The sequence below is a fragment of the Lepidothrix coronata genome, unplaced genomic scaffold (assembly GCF_001604755.1).
Source record: "Lepidothrix coronata isolate B3197 unplaced genomic scaffold, Lepidothrix_coronata-1.0 Scaffold4, whole genome shotgun sequence".
NCBI classification, from domain to species: Eukaryota; Metazoa; Chordata; class Aves; order Passeriformes; family Pipridae; genus Lepidothrix; species Lepidothrix coronata.
Window position 1 is genome coordinate 3,436,368 of NW_016690184.1, and position 19,572 is coordinate 3,455,939.

Here is a 19,572-nt window from a genome sequence, read left to right on the forward strand (position 1 = left end):
CCTAAAAAATCCACTGCGCAGGCTCGAAGAGTTAATGACCTTTCCCAAATCTTCGCTCCCGAAGACTGACCATTATTATTATAATAGCTCTTCATTGGCAGATAGATCCTTAATATATATGGCATTTAAAAATGAGTGACAGTGAATAGTTTGGGTAAATACTGTGTAGGAGGCTGTTTTTCTTATTTAAATATCTTGATGCAGTTAAGTAATTGTTTCATATATCTAGGCACAAGATTTGAGTTAATGTTTACATATTTGCCCTGAGCTGAACTCCTACAAGATTTTATTACTCAGATTAACAGGTGAATGTTATATGGTATAAACTGCCTAAAGTATAAATCTGCTGAAAGTCCATGCCACCTGTCTGAAACAAGCAAACAGTACACCTTCATCTCCTCATTAAACCAAATAAAAATATTGGGCACGTAAAGGGTTTACTAAAGAAAAAGGATAGAATGGTCTGCTTTTGATTAATCACAAGCAAATAATAATTGGGAAAAGCAAAATGTTCTACTAGCCTTTTGATTTCACAAATAACATTTTAAGCACGAACAATTCTATTGATTGCTCACTTTGAGGCGCACATTGTAAACAGTCACTTAATAGTATCTTTAGGGCAAATGAGTCTTATTGCATTAAGTAATGGGAATATCACATTGCACCTTTTTTCTATTTGATGCTCAGTTTTTATTTTGCCTTTGCCTTTCATTTTACCTTGTTACAGTTCTAATTCATTAACCTATCCACAGTTGATGAAGATGTTAAGCCTTAGTTAAATTTATGCTCTGTAGAGCTGTCACATGCTTCTAAACATCAACTGAGAACGATGCAGATTTTGGATATTTTAAAGTCTAATAGAATGACTCGGTTTGGTGGGTTAGGGTGAGATGAGTTAAAATATGTGACATGTCTCTGACATGTCTCTGAACTTACTGAGATGTAATGTTTGATAGAAAACATACTGAGACATAATATTTCATGTAAACCGTACAAACAGTTTTGCATTCTTTCCTTACTGCCTGAAGTAACAAGCAGTATGCTTTGCCATGATGGGCTAGTCATTTGGATCATGGGAAGATGCAGCTTGTAGTGGTAGGGCATCAGGCTCTTGGTGAATGTTTACAGCAGATCCAGAAATGACATTGTGAAACTGGTGGAAAGTATCTCTTTGTTGAGGCTATTGTACATTACGTTGTATCACATTTCTTCAGTAGAGGTGAAATGAGTAACTAATGGAGTGGTGGAAGTCACATCTGATCCAGAGAAAAGGAGTACATCAGTGCACTACATTGAATCCTCCTGGATTAATGTTGAGTGGGGACTCTTACCTGCTCAATTCCTTACACTGTTGGAGATTACAATGAATGCTTAATGTTAGTTTTTATTTCTTTAACCTAATACAAAATGAATTAATGTCCTATTATTCCTATCCTATTATTAATTTCCTGTTATTCCTATCCTGTTATTAATTTCCTAATCACTTAAGGAGTGTGTATGGGATCATGTTTGACCTGTTTCCAAAACCAAAGTATATAGCTGGTAGTTTGCAATAGGTTATGTTTTAGTCTTTTTTTAAAAGGTAGGAACCACTTCATCTCTTATGTCTAGCAATGTTACTGGTTCACTATAAAGCATTCTTTGATATAGTTCTAATCACACTAAAGTTGACTTTTAAATTTTGTGAAAGGATTAAATTAAAAATTTTTCACTGGTTGATTATTAGGCCTAGTACGCAGTCGCATCAGTTGCTAGTGAAGTCCCAGATGGTCAGCTTTAGTTGAAGTGTCAGAAACCAAAATCGGAAAACCACAGTAGATTGGTTTGGATTTGGATAGTGGGGATGATGAAACCATGACTGTGATTGGCTGTACTCTGTGAGCAGAATACAAAGGGTAAATGTATACTCATGGGCATTTAGGACCATGGTTCTGCCTAAAAAGTTTAAGGGTCTTTGAAACTAGACAATTCCAGATATGGGGGAAAAAACTGGAATAATTTATTGAACACACGAGTGCAATATAAGGGTCTTGGGGCCTGGACATGTTAATGAGGGTTGTGATAATAAGGGAATTACACAAGTTTTTACTACAGTTACCCAATTGATTAGTATTTCCCTCAGCCAGGATTACATGGGGGGAAGAGGATAAAGGGGTTTAAACATGGTTCGATAACATCATCTCGAAGTCCTTCCTTATTTTGCTGCAGGAGCCAGGCTAATCCACATGCTTGCATATCTACAGGTCTTGTGAGGAAGGTCTAGTCCCTCAGGTTACAGGATTTCTCTCAGTCTCTGTTGCCCAAGGTTTACTGCATAGACCCACCAAGCTCCTTTCTGCTGACAGCTGGGTTTTGGCTCCTACAAAAGCTTTGTCTTCCCCTCTCTGCTTGTGAATATTCTTGCTCCCTCCCTTTTGGTGGTGTTAGTGTTTCTGGAGCTGTGTGTAGATCACATCAGCTCACTGAGGAGCTGAAGCTAACTCCTGCAAACAAAAATAAGTTATCTGAAATGGGATGAGATGGTCAGAATGTATCGTCTAAGTGTATTTGTGGGTGCTTGTTATGTAGAGGCTTCCGTAAAATCAGTCTGGTGACAGTTACAGATTGCATACATGAAAATAAAAGTTGGAAGCAGTATAGAGCTTAATAAGACGAAAGACTGTTTAGAGATAGAGCAGAGACCCAACACTATTGTGTTGGGGTTTTTTTAATTTTAGGCAAGAAGCCTGCAGTTCCTGCCTTTGATAGCATAAAGGTACTGTCACATTTTGCCTAATATGACCCTTTATTTGCACTTTTTAATAGCTGGTGGCCACAAACAATGTAGAGAGTGTGTGATAAGTGGTGTGCTTTCTGGGGATCCTGGAGGGGGAGTCTTACAAACTGCAGTTTCACAAATAGCTCCTTCAGTGTCAGAACTGATTGTAGCAGCCCTATAGATGTGCTACATGGTAGATCCTTCCCATACAGTTGTAGCGTAGCTGACACTCCTGATTTTTCCTTCACACCAGTGTAGTTTACCATGTATCTCTACAAATATTTCCTCCAACTCTGCGGGGTGTGGAAAGGCTGGAGCAGTGTTGGGACTTCTTTTTATTCACACGTTTGGCTATCGCTCTGGTTAATGATTAAGAAAAAAATATAACAGGATAAAGAGTCAAAGTAGGACTGGTTTAGACCTGGAAGACTTCCTTGCTGTGTTCTTTCCCACTCTCCATTCCTACCTCTGTCAATATTTCTGTATATGATAAACGAGTTGTACTGTAATGCATGTGTTGCAAATCACTGTCTTTTGCTTTAGCTTTTACCAGATTCGTGCATCTATGAAAATTCCTCCAAGAATTCCACACAAATTAGAAGCTAGTTTGTTACATGGAACTGGTAAGTGCCAAAACTTTTAAGAAATGTAAAACTTTTAGTAAATGAGGTAATTATCTTGCCTTGCTAATTAAGGATCACATTTTTTGTCTTATATTGTTGTAACTAATATGTAAGTGCTTTTAATTTTGTTACTAACACAATAAAAATATACCTTGTTCTTAGCAGTGAGACTTGAAAGTTGGTTACAGAATTTGTGTAACTGTTTTTCCTCTGTTGATTGTCTTTGCTGGTAGCAAAACATGATGATTCCTTTATATTAGTGCTTTCAGTTTTTTTCCACTGATCTACTCAATCTTCTCCATGTTCCAGGGTAAGATGACCAAAATCTCATTTAAGTAGATACCTCAAAATAGTGGAGAACTTCAGATACAGGCTCTTATTCAGATTGATAAGCCCATTTTTTTCCTGAAAAGAACACTTTGAAAGGATCCAGCTTTCAATCTTGTTCTATTGTTGCCTGGTAATAAAGTTGAAAATTTATTTAACCTCCTACTCCCTCATCTTTTTGCTTTTTTAACCTGACATTCACTTTTGGTTTCTTTGTCCAGGCAAACTGAACCCAGGGAAAGCTGTTAGTGCTCTCCTAATTCTGTGTAGCCCACACCTCAACGTGCTGTGAAAATGTGAAAAGCAAAAAATTAATCAAGTTTTCAAATGTCGAGTGGAATTATTGGAATTGCTAGGGAGAAAAACCTGCTGTAGTCTGAGAAAATGCTATGTGATATTACTGAAACCTGAATTTTTGAGGCTATTTTGAAAGTAACTGAGTAGAGCAACAGTGTAGATACAGAATTTTGGTCAAGATTCCTGAATATTTCTTGGATTTTTGTGAGGTAAATAAGTAATTCTTAAGAGCCAAGACTGCTCCACTTCAAAGGCAAGGTTTAATGTAGTTTGGAGAATTTGACTCTGGTAGATATCCTCTACCAAAAAAAATGTTGTTTGAACAGTGACACTTATTAATGTGTTTTATATTACTAGAAAAAAAAATTTCCATTTCAAGGTATATTTTAGAATGGTCTTAGGTTATTTTTTAAGAAAGTTTCAATCTTGTTATTAATTGTGACATATGTGTTAGGTTTTCTGTGTCCTGTTACTACCCATAAAGGATAAGACTACAGTTTGGTGTGAGTTTAGATCAGCAGTGCTGTCAAAGAAAAAAATTCTGCCCTTGTTTCCCCTTGGCTGCTTTTTCTTGCCTTCATATTGCTGTTTGTGCCATGACACAGGTGCCTGTTTCAGTCGGGGTGCTCAACAGGGGAGCTCATTCAGCTGACCAGCAGCCATTTTACAAAAAACCAAACCCCTTCAAACCCAAAAACTTGGAGCCCTTTTTAGATCAGTCTCTCAATTGTTTTTTTTCAGGTAGTTACTGATAATGTTTGTCCCACAACAAAGCAAAAGAAAGGGTACAAGCTGGTCAATGAAAGGGCGTTAGTTTGTCTTTGTGGACATGACAGTGCTCCGTCTTGCTGAGGATCCTTACTTTCTGTTTACTTCAGCTGCTCGCTTATTTTAGCAGAGCTGATTGCTGTAGCTCAGACTTGCAGCTCTCCTGCTGAAGGTGGAGGAGTAGCTGATACTAGTTCCTGAGACTGCAGTTATGTGTATAAAATAGCTGCTATTAGGGTATGTGTGGAGTAGCACTAGGAGTGTTGACCTGTGTGGAAGTGTTGCGTGTTGACCACAGAGGAGACTGGTCAGGAGGCCACTACTCCCACTCTTGAGAATGATGTCCTGTGTTGATCAGGTACTTCTTCCTATACTTTTCTATCTCTTCTCTCTTTCTCATACTTACCTATTCTAAATCCTATCACTTTGATGTGTCATGGTTTTCCCACTCCCGTTCAAGTCTTTTTGCCTACTTCTAACTCTCCCTAGCCTCTGCACAAGTCACCTCAGTTTTCTTACCTTTGTGTTTTCCCCTCTCCCGCAGACAGTTTGACCTCTCTCCTCCTTTTATTTCCCCAAGTCAAATATCAAGTCTTAGTTTTTCCTCTTCTTTCTGTTCCTTTGCATCTCCTTCCATCCCTTGCCCAGCCCTTTCCAGCTCTTAGTTGAGGTCCTTTGTTAATAGAAATGGAAAACAGTTTATTTAAATTTCCCACATCAGCTAGTTCACTGGAATTGCTTGCTGCCCAGCATGAGTGTCATTACAGATATCATAGGGCGATTCACTTGCTTTAGCTCTTGCCTTGTGAAGGTCTCCTGTTATTCTTGTCATTTGAAGGAAGATGTCATGCTCCAGAAAGTTATAAGAAAGACCTATGTATTTCTAGCCTGTACGAGGTTGTTTCAGATTTTAGGGTATTCTGAATTCCTCCTTCTCTCAAAAATTTGTGTCTGGTTTTCAGAGGAAAAAACGTTGTGGGGGGACAAAAGCAGATTAGGAAGGAATGAGATTCATCTGTTTTTATGATGCAAGAGTAAATTAATTCCCTGCTATTTTTTCCCCTTCATTGAGGAAAAGGCTTTTTGTGTGGTTAGAAGCTTAGAAAGAGTCTTGACCAGTCAAGTCAGTGCACCGTTAATTTAAAAAATAGTAGTTCTGCCTTATTGACCTCATGTTTGTGAGACCTTGCTCCCTGTGTGGAACTGGCTCAGCCTGTTCCCAACATCAGGTTTTCCTCTGCAGTTCCCCTCTCTCTTTTGAGGGTGTGGATTCACATTACACTGGAGTCAGCAGAACTGAGGGCTGTAACTCAGGGCTGGATGGTGCACAGGAAGTGGGACCTTGGCCATTTGTCTCCAACTCTTCTTTTGTATCAAACAGGAGCAGGATCCCTTTGCTGATGCTGTGCAGTTATATCAGATTATGTGCCATGTGAAACCATACCTGCTCTGCCCTTCACCTGTAACAGATGACACAGGTGGACATAAGATGAAAGTGGCATTATACATAGGGGAATTACACTGTAGTGATTCAGCCTTTGTAAGCATTTTGTCCAGGACACCTAAACCGAAGATATGTATGAAAGCACTTCAGCAAAACCCAGTATTAGTACTTGTTTCTAGTTTCTGAAAGGAAGTTGAACTAAGATGTTACTAAGATTATAGAGTGGGAATGTTTGCCAAGGGTAGTGATATTCTATCAGAGCCCCCAGATCTGTAGAGTGCAAACTGCAGATTCTTTGCCCCTGTGGATTCCATTGAAATAATTTATTAAGAAGAATCGAAAGAATTTTAAAAATGTTTTCCATCCCCATTTACACAATTTCTAAGACTTTGTGTTCTGGTAGAAGTTGATGTTATTGAGTGATAAGAAAGTTATCAGTATTTCTGTTAATCTGTTCTTCCAAGTTACATCTTCTTTTATCTATTTTTCTTCAGAGGATAGTACCTATCACAATACTTCCTGTGTGAAAACCCCTTGTTATTATGATAAATACTTCCTCAGTAACTGTTTTAAAATATTCTCTTTCTTGTTTCTTCTGCAAGTCTTTTAATGTTTTGGGGGTTTTTTTGGCAAAAGATTCCCCAATAATTTATCAGTTTTCTGAACTCTTTTTGATGAGTAGCCTCTGGATTGAAAGCATAAGTGTCATACTGCATGAGAAATATAAGGTTCAGTTGATAAACTTGGGACTGGTCTGGCCAGAGTAGGATGCAAAGATATGGAAGGCAAGAATGAGCCACCTCTGTTCTTGATTAATTCAGTGGAGTGGTATATGTCATTTAACCTCTTTGTCTCATCTGTAGGTAATTGAGAGTCCTCAGTGTGGTTAAACCCTGCAAATCAACATGAATGGTGGATGAAACAAGACAGATTTCAGGACTTCTATTAGAATTTTTAATGCCTAGAATGTCTTACTTCCATTCATAACAAAAAAAAAATTCTTCAGTTCAGAACTTATATTAAATGCAAATTAAATTAAAAATATTTATACAGTGTTTCTTTGAAACAAAATGTACTCCAAACTCCAGCAGTTGCTGACTGAAAACTGCTGGTTTTATTAGTGTTACAGTTTTAATAGTGGTCATGAAACTGATGGAAATGATAGTTCCACTTACTTGCGGCTCCGAGTTTTCCAGTTATGTTAATACTTGTTTCTCTCTCCAGGTACAGATCTTGCCTTTCCTGCTTCAGTCCATGACAATATAGTTTGCAGTAAAACATTTCAGATTCTTTACAAAAATGAGGAAGTTTCTGTGAACGATGTGATGATTTTCAAAATAAAAATGCTCTTGGATGAGAGGAAGGTAATCTGCCATTCAGCTTTACTATATTCAGATAATTCAGTCTTCATTATGTACAATTTGAATTGGTACAAATAAGGGACCTGAAAGATTTCATACTTCTACAATTTCTTTGTAGATTGAGGAGTCACTTAATGAAATGAATTTTCTACTAACATTAGATCTACACTTCACGGATACAGACTATTCGTAAGTTTAAATATGGAAGTTTTTATTAAAGCGACAATATATGTTAACTTTTTAAACTGATTAAATCTGTGTTATTTATAGGTGTAGTATGTTCATATTAGACATAAATGATGGTTAAAAAGAAATCCACTGCTCAAGTCTGTAAAGATTTCATAACTGGTTTGTCTCATTCTGATAAATTTTTTTTCTTGGGGGAGATACCTTTGCATTCCAAAGTATAGACCTATGCTAAATTGCCAGCTGTGTCAGTTATCAATAACTTGCATTTTAAGTATAGTTGTTCTAATTGTATGTTGGTTTCTTAATTTCTTTTTAGACCAGATGACCTGAGCACACTACAGCCAATTAGTAGCCGAACTTTAAAGTTGCACTTTAACTTACACCAGGGCCTTCATCATTACGTCAACGTTATGTTTGATTACTTCCACCTTTCTGTCATATCGGTTATAGTCCATGCTTCTTTGGTTGCTCTGCATCAGCCATTGATAAGGTAATCTCTCATTAATAAAATGCAAATACATTATTGAGTGTTCAGATGGAAATGCTATAAAAACAGAATAATTAAGAGGGAATTAAATCTATGGCCAATATTGTTTTCTGTATGGTGATTTTAGAATACTGGACCCAGAGGGATGAGAAACTTCTTGTTTTCAAAGTTACCTGAAAAAAATTTGGTGGTTTTTTTTTTTTTTTTTGTTAGGAATAAGAGCATGTAATGTAGAAGAGAGATAATACCTAAGACCGGAGAAGTGGAGGAATGTATAAATATCTGTATTTATACATGTATATTTGTATGTATAAATATTTATGAATTTTCCTAATCAGGCAGATCTGCTGCTCACTCTAGTTAGTGACTGAAATAGCTGCCATTAATACAAATAGGGCACCTTCTGTTAGCTATCTTATCTGCACAGTTTTCAGTTACTGCTTGAATGGCAGTGATGTCTGCAAATGATGCATTTACTATTTTCTTAAAGTAAATGGAACTGGAGAATTTACTTTTCTCTTTAAAAAAGATTTTGCCTCATTTTTACTGGAGCCTTTTTTATATCATTTACTTGTGTCACCCTTTGCAATCTGTTTACTTCTCTCTGTCAAAAGTAAGTGTGAAAAAGGGCTGTACAGTCAGACACAGTCACACATATGAAGTATTCTTTAAACAGCTTTTTCTTTAGCATATCTATCTTTTCCTTCCTTCATTATCTTCACATATACAATGATACTGCCCCTAAGTTTGTTCATATTCAAGTTCAGTCTGTGCTGTAAATGCCCAGACCTTTAGCTTAAGGTGTTGACTGCTTGTGCCTGTCTTCACATCATCAGAGCTATATCTCTGTGTACGTTAGACAGCTGTTCTGTGCAATAGGGCTGTGCTGGTGTGGAGGATTCAACTGGCTTATGTGCTTTTTTGTTCTTTTTTCCCCCCTCCAAGTGGTTTGAGTTGTTTCGATGATGTGTTTTAGGCATGGTTATATATAGTAGATGAGCTGATACGTCTGAAGGGATAGTGCAGTATTATATGGGATAGAAACAAGTACTGAGGAGGTGGGAATTGTTGTTGGAAACTTCATCTGATAAATGCACTTAAATGCACTTTTTAATGCACTTAAAGTAGCATCGTGTATGTAAAGTGTGCATTGCCACACTGTACTGCAACTGAAATTGAGGTGTTACACCTGTATGTATCCCATAGCTGTAGGGCTGAACTTAACTTCATTGTCAGAAATTGAAAAATAGATTTTGTTACTAATTTACAGTTAGAAACTAATTTGTCCCTGCTAACCTTTTAAAAAGCTCTGGTTTTGGCTTTTCAAGTGATGATACAATAATGCGAATTAATTTCAAACCTCAACTTGATACAGCTTGTGTAAAGAGATATTGGAACAAAACAGCAACTTCTATGCTGCTTCCATTATCTTTAGAGTAGATTGTTGCTGGTGTCCACAAAATTATTTTAAGGATTCACATTGTCCCTTAAATCAGCTTAGGATGGGGAGAGGAAGAAACTTTCAAATTTACAGTGTTTTGTTTCTGCTGGGCTCCCCCATATTTAGAACATAGCAAATACTTGATAGTTGCAGTATCCACATCTGGCTCACTTTTCTGGAGCACCTCTTTCTGAAAAACCTGGAAATTGCAGGCATCACTCCTCTTCATCCTTTGGGCTTTCATGGGTGACAGTTTTCCTCCTCTGTTTGCATCATGCTTACATTATTGACACCTCTTCCTTTCCTATGGGGGGTTTACTTTTTGAGTGTTTTGTTCTTCATAGTAGCATCCAGGTTCACTTTCTCTGTGAACAACCAGTATTAACACTTCCATTGAAAGAGAGGAGCTAATTTTACTTGGTTACAGCCCTGGAGGCCTGTGCAATCTACTCTTTTTTATTAACCTGTCATTGCTTATTTCTGCCCATTACTTAATAGTCCTCACTTTCTGCACTCATTTATTTTTCATTCATTTTTTCTAGTTCTTTGTTCTCACAAGGCTACTGTTGCAGTTTGCTCTGTTCTCCTAGGGGTTCAGGATGGGCTCTCCTCCTCAGTAGGCAGAGGTCAGGCATCCCTTAGGAAAACAGCAATGGCAGTTTGTGTGACAGCTTTTCAACTTCTTGCTACTGCTTCATTTTTAAGAGGTAAAGTCATCACAGCAAAGTTGGCAGAAAATGAACACTTCTTACCTGTTATAGTTCAGAATTTATCTCTCTGGCTTAAACTTTCAGGAATATTATTTAAATTAATTGAGAATTGCCTTAGAAATAATGAGGAAGAGGTTCCACAGTCTCCTGGCCTAGTCTGCTGACCTTCATGGTGAGAGATGGCCACAGAACAGCCAAGAGTAGTAATTTGTTAAATTTCTTCAACTAGCTGGAGACCTGTTTTGAAGAGAACTACTTTAGAAGCACTGCTCCCCTGGCACAGCATCAGAGACTTAATTGAGGTATCTGGGTCATTGTGAAGGGTTCTGTAAGGGCAGACCACCATGCTAGGAACTTACAGGATCTTACTGAGGGTCCTTGTTTCTACTACTTTTCCAGAAAAATCAAGGATTTGTTTTAACTGTGATAGCTTGGTGACACGTAGTATGTTCAAATTACCAATTCATTTGTGCTTTTTGCAGTTTTCCTCGCCCAGTGAAGAATACATGGTTGAACAGGAATGCACCAGCACAAAACAGGGACTCTGTGATTCCTTCTCTTGAAAGTGTGGTCTTTGGCAATAACTACACAAAACAGTTATCAGCAGACGTAAGAATATATCAGTTTAAGATTTTATTTGTATTCTGTTGGGAGGTGAGTAATATTCTGCAGGAATATTAATTGATAAAGAATGAATTTTGTTGGAGTTACTTTGGGATGCCATGTGATAAGGGAAATGAGAAAAATTGTTCCAAAAGGCTGTTCCATGCTTCAGGAACATACAGGTGGAAAGCTTACAATATTAAGTGTTTAAACTTCTTTTTTAATGTCTTGCAATCCATTGAAAATCACAAAAATGACAAGTTTGTGAAAAGAGGCAATTGTTTATCTTTTTTAGTCATTCTCCTAACACTTCATTTATTGTACAAAATTAATGTGTGCCATTTTTCTTTATTTTAGGGTTGCAGCTTTGTTGTTTCAGAATCTTTCCTCAGCCATGCTTATAATTTCCACTATACACTTTGTGCCAGTTTACTGCTTGCTTTCAAAGGGTTACACAGCTATTTCATTATGATAACAAAGGAGCTCCCCTCTTCTCACCGAATTGAACTGGGTATGTTCAGTTTAATAAAATACATCACTTTCTTGTCAATGTTCATTAAGAATACACTCTTCTAGACTAAACTGTCACTGATCTCATACATCTGGTATATCTAAAATATTTTTGCTTGAAGAAAAAATAAAGTAGAAAGAAGTACTGTCACCTTACTAATAAAATAAGGAGATAAGAGCCTAAGTCTGTGCAAGTATATCTTTTCTTGTTGGTCTTGATTTGTGCAGTTATTTCAAATCACTATGTTTAGTGGTGAGAAAGTTAGAGCTCTTAATCCAAAGTAGCACACTGCACTTCTTTGTTTGTTATATGGAAACTTTGCGTATTTGTACAAAAATTTGTAACTCTGTAAGCTTTTGATTTGAGAAGAATATTTTAATGGAAACTTATCTGAGAAAAGACCTACAAGAAAAAATTGCTACTGGCTCAGTTTATATTGTAACTTTTTAAACAGATTTAGGTACCACGAAGGCTTCTAGTTAACCACATTTGATGAAAATAACTGCAAAAGCATTAAATAAAATGTGTGGAAACGCACATGTACATTACATTTCTGTAGAATGCAGATACATTAGAGAGCCAACCCTCAATTTGTGAAGTAGAAGAGCAGTGCAAGTAAAAAAGAAAAATACATTGACATTGGAATGAATGATTTAGACTTTTTTCTCAGCAAGCATATACCTTTTTTAGTCATGTTCTGACTTTTGGAATTTACATGTAGACAGCATTCATTGATTTTTGTATTTTTTAACTTTACCATTGTCAAAACTAAGCATAGTGAAACAGTAAGGTTGGCATTTGAGATATGAAAGCTATTTTAAAAACGTATATGGTCAATTAATGATTCAAACAAAGAATGTTTCACTTGTGTATTACAAAATACAGAACTGTTTTTAGGGGAAGAAATTTTTTTGAGGGAGTATATCAGAAATCTGTAGAAAAATACTAGAAACTGAGGCTTTTCCTTCATGGAAATAAAAGTACTGCAACACGCTGCAAAGAACGTCTGTGTCAGTTATCTTAGTAGGGAGGGAAACACCTTATTAAAGGAATAACTCAGCTCTTAGTCTTCCTTTTAAGGTCCAAATGTGTTTTTTTCGAAATCATAGAACCATAGGATCGTTTAGGTTGGAAAAGACCTCTAAAGATCATGGAGTCCAAGCATTAACCCGGCACCACCATGTTCACCACTAAACCATATCCCCAGGTGCCACATCCACATGCCTTTTGAACACCTCGAGGGATGGTGACTCCACCACTTCCCTGGGCAGCTTGTTCCAATGCCTGATCACCCTTTCAGTGAAGAAATTTTTCATAATATGCAATCTAAACCTCCCCTGGTTCAGCTTGAGACCATTTCCTTTTGACCTGTCACTAGTTTCCTGGGAGAAGAGGCTGAGCCCCACCTGGATACAACCTCCTTTCAGGTAGTTGCAGAGAGCAATAAGGTCTCTCTGGAGCCTCCTTTTCTCCCTGCTAAAGAACCTCAGCTTCCTTGGCCGCTCCTCATAGAACTTGTACTCCCTTCACCACCTCCACTGCCCTCCTGGACACACTCCATCAGCTCAATAGAGTCTGATGGCACTATTGTTATTGTAAGGATAGGCTTAGACTAAATCTTGATGCTTAAGTGTTTCAGACAGGACCTTCAATTCCCCTAAAACATTCCTTCACAATATATATAAATAATAGAAAAAAACCAGTCACCGAGTTGCATACTTGGGTTGTATCTTTCAATTTAGCTTACCTTTGGGAATGAAAGTTTGAACAGAAATACTCAAAATAAATATCTGAATAGAATATTACAGCTTACATTTAACATTCATTGTATGTGTTGTGCTGAGAGTTTGTTTCCTGTGGGTTTGATTTTTTTATTTTTATTATGTCTCTACTAGAATTACTTTGGTTTTTTGTATTTGTAAATATCTTTTTCATTTATTTCAGTTATTTTATATATATACTGATTGGGACAATTGATGTAATAAAAAGTACTAATAATGTAAATACTAATTCTTACTTTTTGCTCATGAAAAATAACTAATGCCTACCATTAACACTAATTTTTCTAAAATCTATCAATAGTAAAAAAAAAAAAGCTGTGTTTCTGAAATGTCTATAAAGAAATTGAAGCTCACTGAACCTCACAAAGTACACAACTGTCATTCGCAATTTTTTTTAATTTTTAAATTAACTATTTTATAGTGCATATTTTATCTGTGAAGTTTAAATGGGCATTGCAGAAGAGAATATCTAATCCTGTTTAAACTCCAGAATCATCACTTTTTTGTTTTAGATTATTATCTCTCTAATTTTGTTTCTTCTGTTTGCTTTGCTGTTGCTCTGTCATATAATTTTAACACAAGAGAGTGATTTTGCAGAAGCATGTGCAGACAACTGTTGGACTTGATAAGTGTAATTGAGCATTTAAGTATTACTTGTTTCAGGAAATAAAAAAATGCTACCTTAATGTGTATCACAAATGACACTCTAGAAACTACACTAAAATGGTATATTTTCATGTACTGGTCTAACTGCACTAATTGCCAGGCTAGCAATAAGCTCTTTTACTAACTTTAAGGCAAATAATAAATCACAGATGAAAACCAGAGTGTAGTAACTAGTCATGTGTGTGCAATCCCTGTAACTAGCCAAGGCCAGCATGCAGGTCCTTTATGAACGCCTTCTCAGAAGAAAATATCCACGAACCCAGAGAGACGCCTACCTAGGTATGTTTTCAAAGCAGGTGATATAACCCCTCAGATTTTTATTGATACTATAAAATATTATATTATTAATAATGATATAAAATATTACATTCTTTTATAGAGAGGAACACTATTTCAGTATTCAGCCATTTTGAACATATGATAAACTCTGGAGTCTGCAGAATTGAGCTACTTACTGCTAGGCTGAATATAGATAATAAAATGAGACATTATTGCTGTTCTTTGGTTTAGCATTGTTCTTCTTTAAAATGACTGAAGAGTTCAGTCAGTCATCAACATTAAAAAATATTGCTTTTATTTTTATTTTTATTTTAGATAATTAAAGGCTAATACCTTTTCTTTCTGAGAAATCTTTCACGTTGCTTCTAGTATCTTAAGATTTGATTCTTCCAAACAGTACACAAGACATTATCAGAGCTTAGGGTGCATTTGTCCATATCTACATGGCCAGTTCTCCCTTTGGAGAGTGTCAGTGTTGGCCTGATGCTGAACAAAGGATGACGTGCTGTTTAAGCACAAGGAAGTTTCTGATGGGAAAAGGATATAATGGCATTTCAGTCTCATAGGAGGTCACTAGCTTCATCATCATCAGCTGCATTTTGGTTTTGTTGTGAAAAGAAAACAAAACTATTTTTTAGCAGAGTCAGCAAAATTGCATCAGATGGTTGCTGGGTGAACATTACATTTTAGTGCTTGAGTTCCTTTTGTCTTTTATTATCACAGTTCCTTTTTTTTTTTCTTAATATAGCATTGTAGTTTGGGGTTTTCTGTAATGATTTTAGATTTCAGAGTTTTAAATCATGTTCAACAAGCCTGTTCTCAATTGAAGAGTGACAAACAAGATAAATAATCAGTATTGTGTCATAAATAAACCATTTAATTTTTCGCTAATGACAAAATTTGGCCACACCAAAAGTAGTATCATATTTTAAGCTGTTTTCACATATTTTCGGAATAATTGTCTTCAAGTGTTCTTTAGCAAATACAGGTATGTGCAGTTTCTTTCGACAGCTTTTGTAAATTTTTTTCTGAGAACTTCATGCATTCCTTCAATTTGCATATTTTCTCAGAACTTTGAGTTGTATGAGTTAATTTGTGTGGCATTAAGTTTAAACCAAAGTATGTTGGATGCAATTACTTGAAAATCCATGTATACTTACAAATCTAGGTTGTATAATTCAAAGATAAGTTGAGTAAACACATTGTTGCTGTTCTGTAAACCCGTGTTGATTATCTATATCCTAAGCTTATTATTGTGGGTTTCAAGGAATGTTTTGTTCGTGTGTGTTTTCAAGAAAAATTGTAGACTTTTTCCTTAATATTGTGTTTCAAAAATGAAAAAGAAATACTTGTTACAGACCATTTTGGGGTTTATAAATTATTCCCTTGTTACTGGTACCTCAGATGTAGAAGGAAATTAAACTTAGTACAAAATTATTTTTTAATTTATCAGATTCCCTTAAGTCAACAGGAATGATAAACAAGGAAAAACATCTACATGAAGGAATAAATCTGTTTTCTTCATAAATGAGTCATTCAAGGTTCAGATGCAGTTTAAGCTGCCATACTGTGGAAGACAAATTTGCTCTTAACATTGAGATATTGAGAGAAAGATCAGTTAAAGAACAGTTTTATTTGACTAAAATATGATTCCTCAGACAATTAAAGAATTTTATTTTTATTCATGTAGCTTACAAATCAGATAAATAATATACCTGTAGAATAACGATATTAGAATAAGGTTTCTCTGGAAAATCTGGTAGGAGAGGAATTGTATTACCTTGGTTGTGAATGATGACATTGCTACTGAATAGCTGAGCAGCTCTAAATGAATAATCTGCAAAGTGTATCATCTAAATTACACTATTTTCAAATTTAATTTTTGAATGGAAAATTGGTGTCCTTGACAGCGTATCATGATAAATGATCTTGATAATTGCAAACTTTTTTTATTAACTGTGTTCTGTCCTCAGTCTCAGAAACTGCTATGAAAATGTTTTAGTGGGAGTTTACAGTTTACTTGACTGTGGCACTTACTATGACTTCAAGTTTTATTTGATGGGTTCTTTTTAATGTTTTAAAATTGTTTGGTGATATAATTGGTTTCACTTTGCAACTTGGAAAGTGCATTACTCATAGATGTGTCCTCTCATCTTTCCAGAAAACATAGATGTAGAAGTTCGTCTGACAGAATTGTGTGAGGAAGTAAAGGTACAATTTTTTAATGTATTAAGTATGTGAAATAACTAGAAAAGTAGAGGGTGGTGATTTCATATGCTTGGGAATAAACTGTTTCAGGGATAACAGCAAACACTTATTTAAATTCTTCCCCCAAAGAGAAACTGCTCAACTGACACCAAAACTTAACTGACTTAGTGTGTCAATAGTAGCCATGGTAACTTCTGCATATCATGCAAATGTAGGTTATAGAAAGGTGGATTACTTGTAAGAAAATCACTTTTTGAACTTTCTCCATTTAGAATTTGAATTCTTTGGGTTTGATGGTATCAGATAACAGTGTTACAAGATCAAGGAGGAGTAGTAGTAGGTTGTACAAAAGCAGATTCTGCAAATGATCCCCTCATCTGGAAGGACTTGTTCTGTTATTGTCTCCTTTTCCTGTTTTCTCAACATTCTCAAGGATACACTGTAGGCTTAGATTTGTCTCCCCAACTCTTTCCATAGTCAGAACTAGCCCCAGTTGAATAGCTAATTTCCTTGTCACAACGAAGTTTAAAATAACAGGTTTTAAAACTTCTTGAAAAGATTATCTCTGCTTTGCTGCTGGGTGGGCCATCTGCCCGGCTTTGGAAGAGCAGTGGGCTTACCTTTTGTTACAGTAGCAGTAGAATAACTGCAAGAAAATGTAATACTGCCTTTAAAAGGATGTAATTTGTATAATTGGACACAAAGCCAGCGCAGTTCTCTCTCTATGGGCAACTAATAACCTTACTGTATGTATTAAAATATTTTTTACATTTACATAGCTTCCCTGAATTCTTTAATTTCTCCCTTAGCTTGGTAAAGTATGTTTATGTTTTTTCTGTTATCTCTTTTCTGTTCTTTTGTGTGGTTCACATCAAAAGTTTCTCTTATTTCCACTCTCACTTGTTAAGTTGGTATTTTAATATTTTCAGTCCTTTTTTCTACTTGCTTTTTAATATTGCTTGAGTTGGGTCTTTACTGTCTTTTCTTTTTAAATCCTTTGCCTCAGTGCCTTATGTGCCTGCAATGAATTTCTGAAAAACTGTATTTTTTTCTAAAATGGCGGGGAACATAAGCCTAGCAGTGTACAATTGACTGGTGTGTGGGACCATGTCACAGGATTACAGTACATTGTTAAGAAAGAAAAACTTGTTTCACACTGAATTTGTCTTGGTGTGCTCTGATTCTAGGAAGCTTGTGCTATAACACTGCTTCCTGACTATGCTTAAAGTGTACATAGGTATATAGCATCTTACAAAGGTTATTGTGAGTTGTGACTGTTCTAAAATGGAGATGTCTTTATTAAATTTTTACTTTGATAAAAAAGTTGGATGAACATAGCAAGTATTGATTTTTGGTTTCCTGATTCCTGTTCCTTTCAGGCACACTGTATGTTAGAAAACTGCATGTTAGAAAATACAGCAGTTGAACTGAGTTATCTTTGCAATAAATGGAATTTTTGCTTTAATTTATGGTCAGGAGTCCTAATTCTAAAAGGCAACTGGATAATATTTAATACAACATAAAATAATCTGTTATTGTTGTATCATGAATTGATTCAGTTCTGATACTTAGTCAAAACAGTTCTCATTTGGAAGTTGGTTTTAAATGAAAATTCTCACTAAGATAAAGGATGCTTCTTTTTTCTTAATTCTTGTCTGTACATTATGGTTTTATCAGTGAATCATGTAACTATTTTTTTTCTGACTTCAGAAAATGGAAAATCCTGATGAACTGGCAGAACTTATAAATATGAATCTTGCTCAGCTTTGCTCACTTCTGATGGCTCTCTGGGGGCAATTTCTGGAGGTCATTACCTTACAAGAGGAGGTCACAGCTTTACTAGCACAAGAGCATCACACATTAAGAGTAAGTATTGACTTAGGCATGTTCATAGGCTACTAGGACACATTGTTATAGAAATGTGTATCAAAATGAGACTCTAGATTATAATTTTTCTAGTTATAGTTGTAAAAGTTGGTTGGAATCATAAAGGGAGCATTTGTATTGCATTTGTTACCTTGTGTATAATTATAATATTCTTAGAATATAATACCTAAAATATATTTATGTTTATGAACCAACTAATTCACTGTTCTTTTGAATAAGAAATGCAGTTCAGAAGGCAGACTGCATTCTGTAGAATAAGTTACGTTTGTGCAAACTGTTGTATTTCTCTGTGGGAGCCATGCCTAGTGCCCACCCTGCATTTTACTTCTCTGCTGCCTTTAGGCTGCCTGCTTACATCATAAAACAAAATGCATTTCCTTCTGAACTAAGAATTTATAACATTCACGAGCTTTGAAAAGTCTGTTAAGTTGGATTTTAGAAAAGAAGAGATGTGCATGGTCTGGCATGTGAGTACGTGTCTCTATATATAAAACCATCTCTAGTGAGTGCATGTGCACACAGTTAGTCTGTGTGTGTGTGTGTGTGTGTGCACAGTTGCTGTGGGCTCTCTGCACACAAAACCGCTGCAGTGCTGGTTCCTGTAGTGAAATATATTCAAGTATGAACTAAAGCATTACTCTTACTTGATAAATCACATTGTTTAATGAGGGAGCCATGGTTGTGGAAATGGCCCATTCTGGAGAATAAATGGAACCATTCAGAAAAAATGCAAGGCTTATTTGTTAGACGTGCTACCCATAGGAAAGTGATCATTTTACTGTCTCTGAATCTTACATACCTTTCTGTACATTTCCTATAAATTCTGAAATCCTTCAAATTAACTGGTGGAAGGTATTAAACAAGAAAACTGTTTCACTTAATCTGCACTTGCATTAAGCTGCTTATATATTACTGTTTGTAGGAGTTTATAATTAATAAAACAAAAGGAAGAATGAATATTTTAATTTTTACTGCTCCAGAAAAGATACTGCTAATGATTATGTATTCAGCTTCTTATATGTGGTTCTTTTTAAAATCTGTGATGTAAGTCATCTTCCCTAACTCATAAATACCTTAATTATTGAATTTTACTGCAATTATTATAGGAAGTATAAATCAAAGTATTTAGTTATACTGTGTGAACTGGGATATTGCACATATTAAAAGTATTTCTGTGATGCTTTCCAGTTTGCAAAAAATTTGAATAGGAGTTCCCTTCCTCCCTTTTTTTT

At 35.8% G+C, this 19,572-nt stretch overlaps 1 protein-coding gene across 8 annotated transcripts in view; it reads left to right on the forward strand.

Annotated features, from left to right (window-relative positions):
* FAM135A (family with sequence similarity 135 member A) overlaps window positions 1-19,572 on the forward strand; it is an 83,282-nt gene that overhangs the window by 37,483 nt on the left and 26,227 nt on the right. For 7 of the 8 annotated variants that reach the window (XR_001876364.1, XM_017824799.1, XM_017824839.1 and 4 more), the window contains 9 exons: window positions 3,302-3,381; window positions 7,442-7,581; window positions 7,697-7,767; window positions 8,084-8,257; window positions 10,888-11,014; window positions 11,366-11,519; window positions 14,168-14,245; window positions 16,407-16,456; window positions 18,164-18,319. Coding sequence is in view for 7 of the 8 variants with exons in the window: in XM_017824799.1 (XP_017680288.1) it covers window positions 3,302-3,381; window positions 7,442-7,581; window positions 7,697-7,767; window positions 8,084-8,257; window positions 10,888-11,014; window positions 11,366-11,519; window positions 14,168-14,245; window positions 16,407-16,456; window positions 18,164-18,319 (1,030 nt within the window). In the remaining variant the exon portion in view is untranslated. The remainder of the gene's footprint in view (window positions 1-3,301; window positions 3,382-7,441; window positions 7,582-7,696; window positions 7,768-8,083; window positions 8,258-10,887; window positions 11,015-11,365; window positions 11,520-14,167; window positions 14,246-16,406; window positions 16,457-18,163; window positions 18,320-19,572) is intronic. The other variant, XM_017824847.1, reaches the window with a different exon arrangement.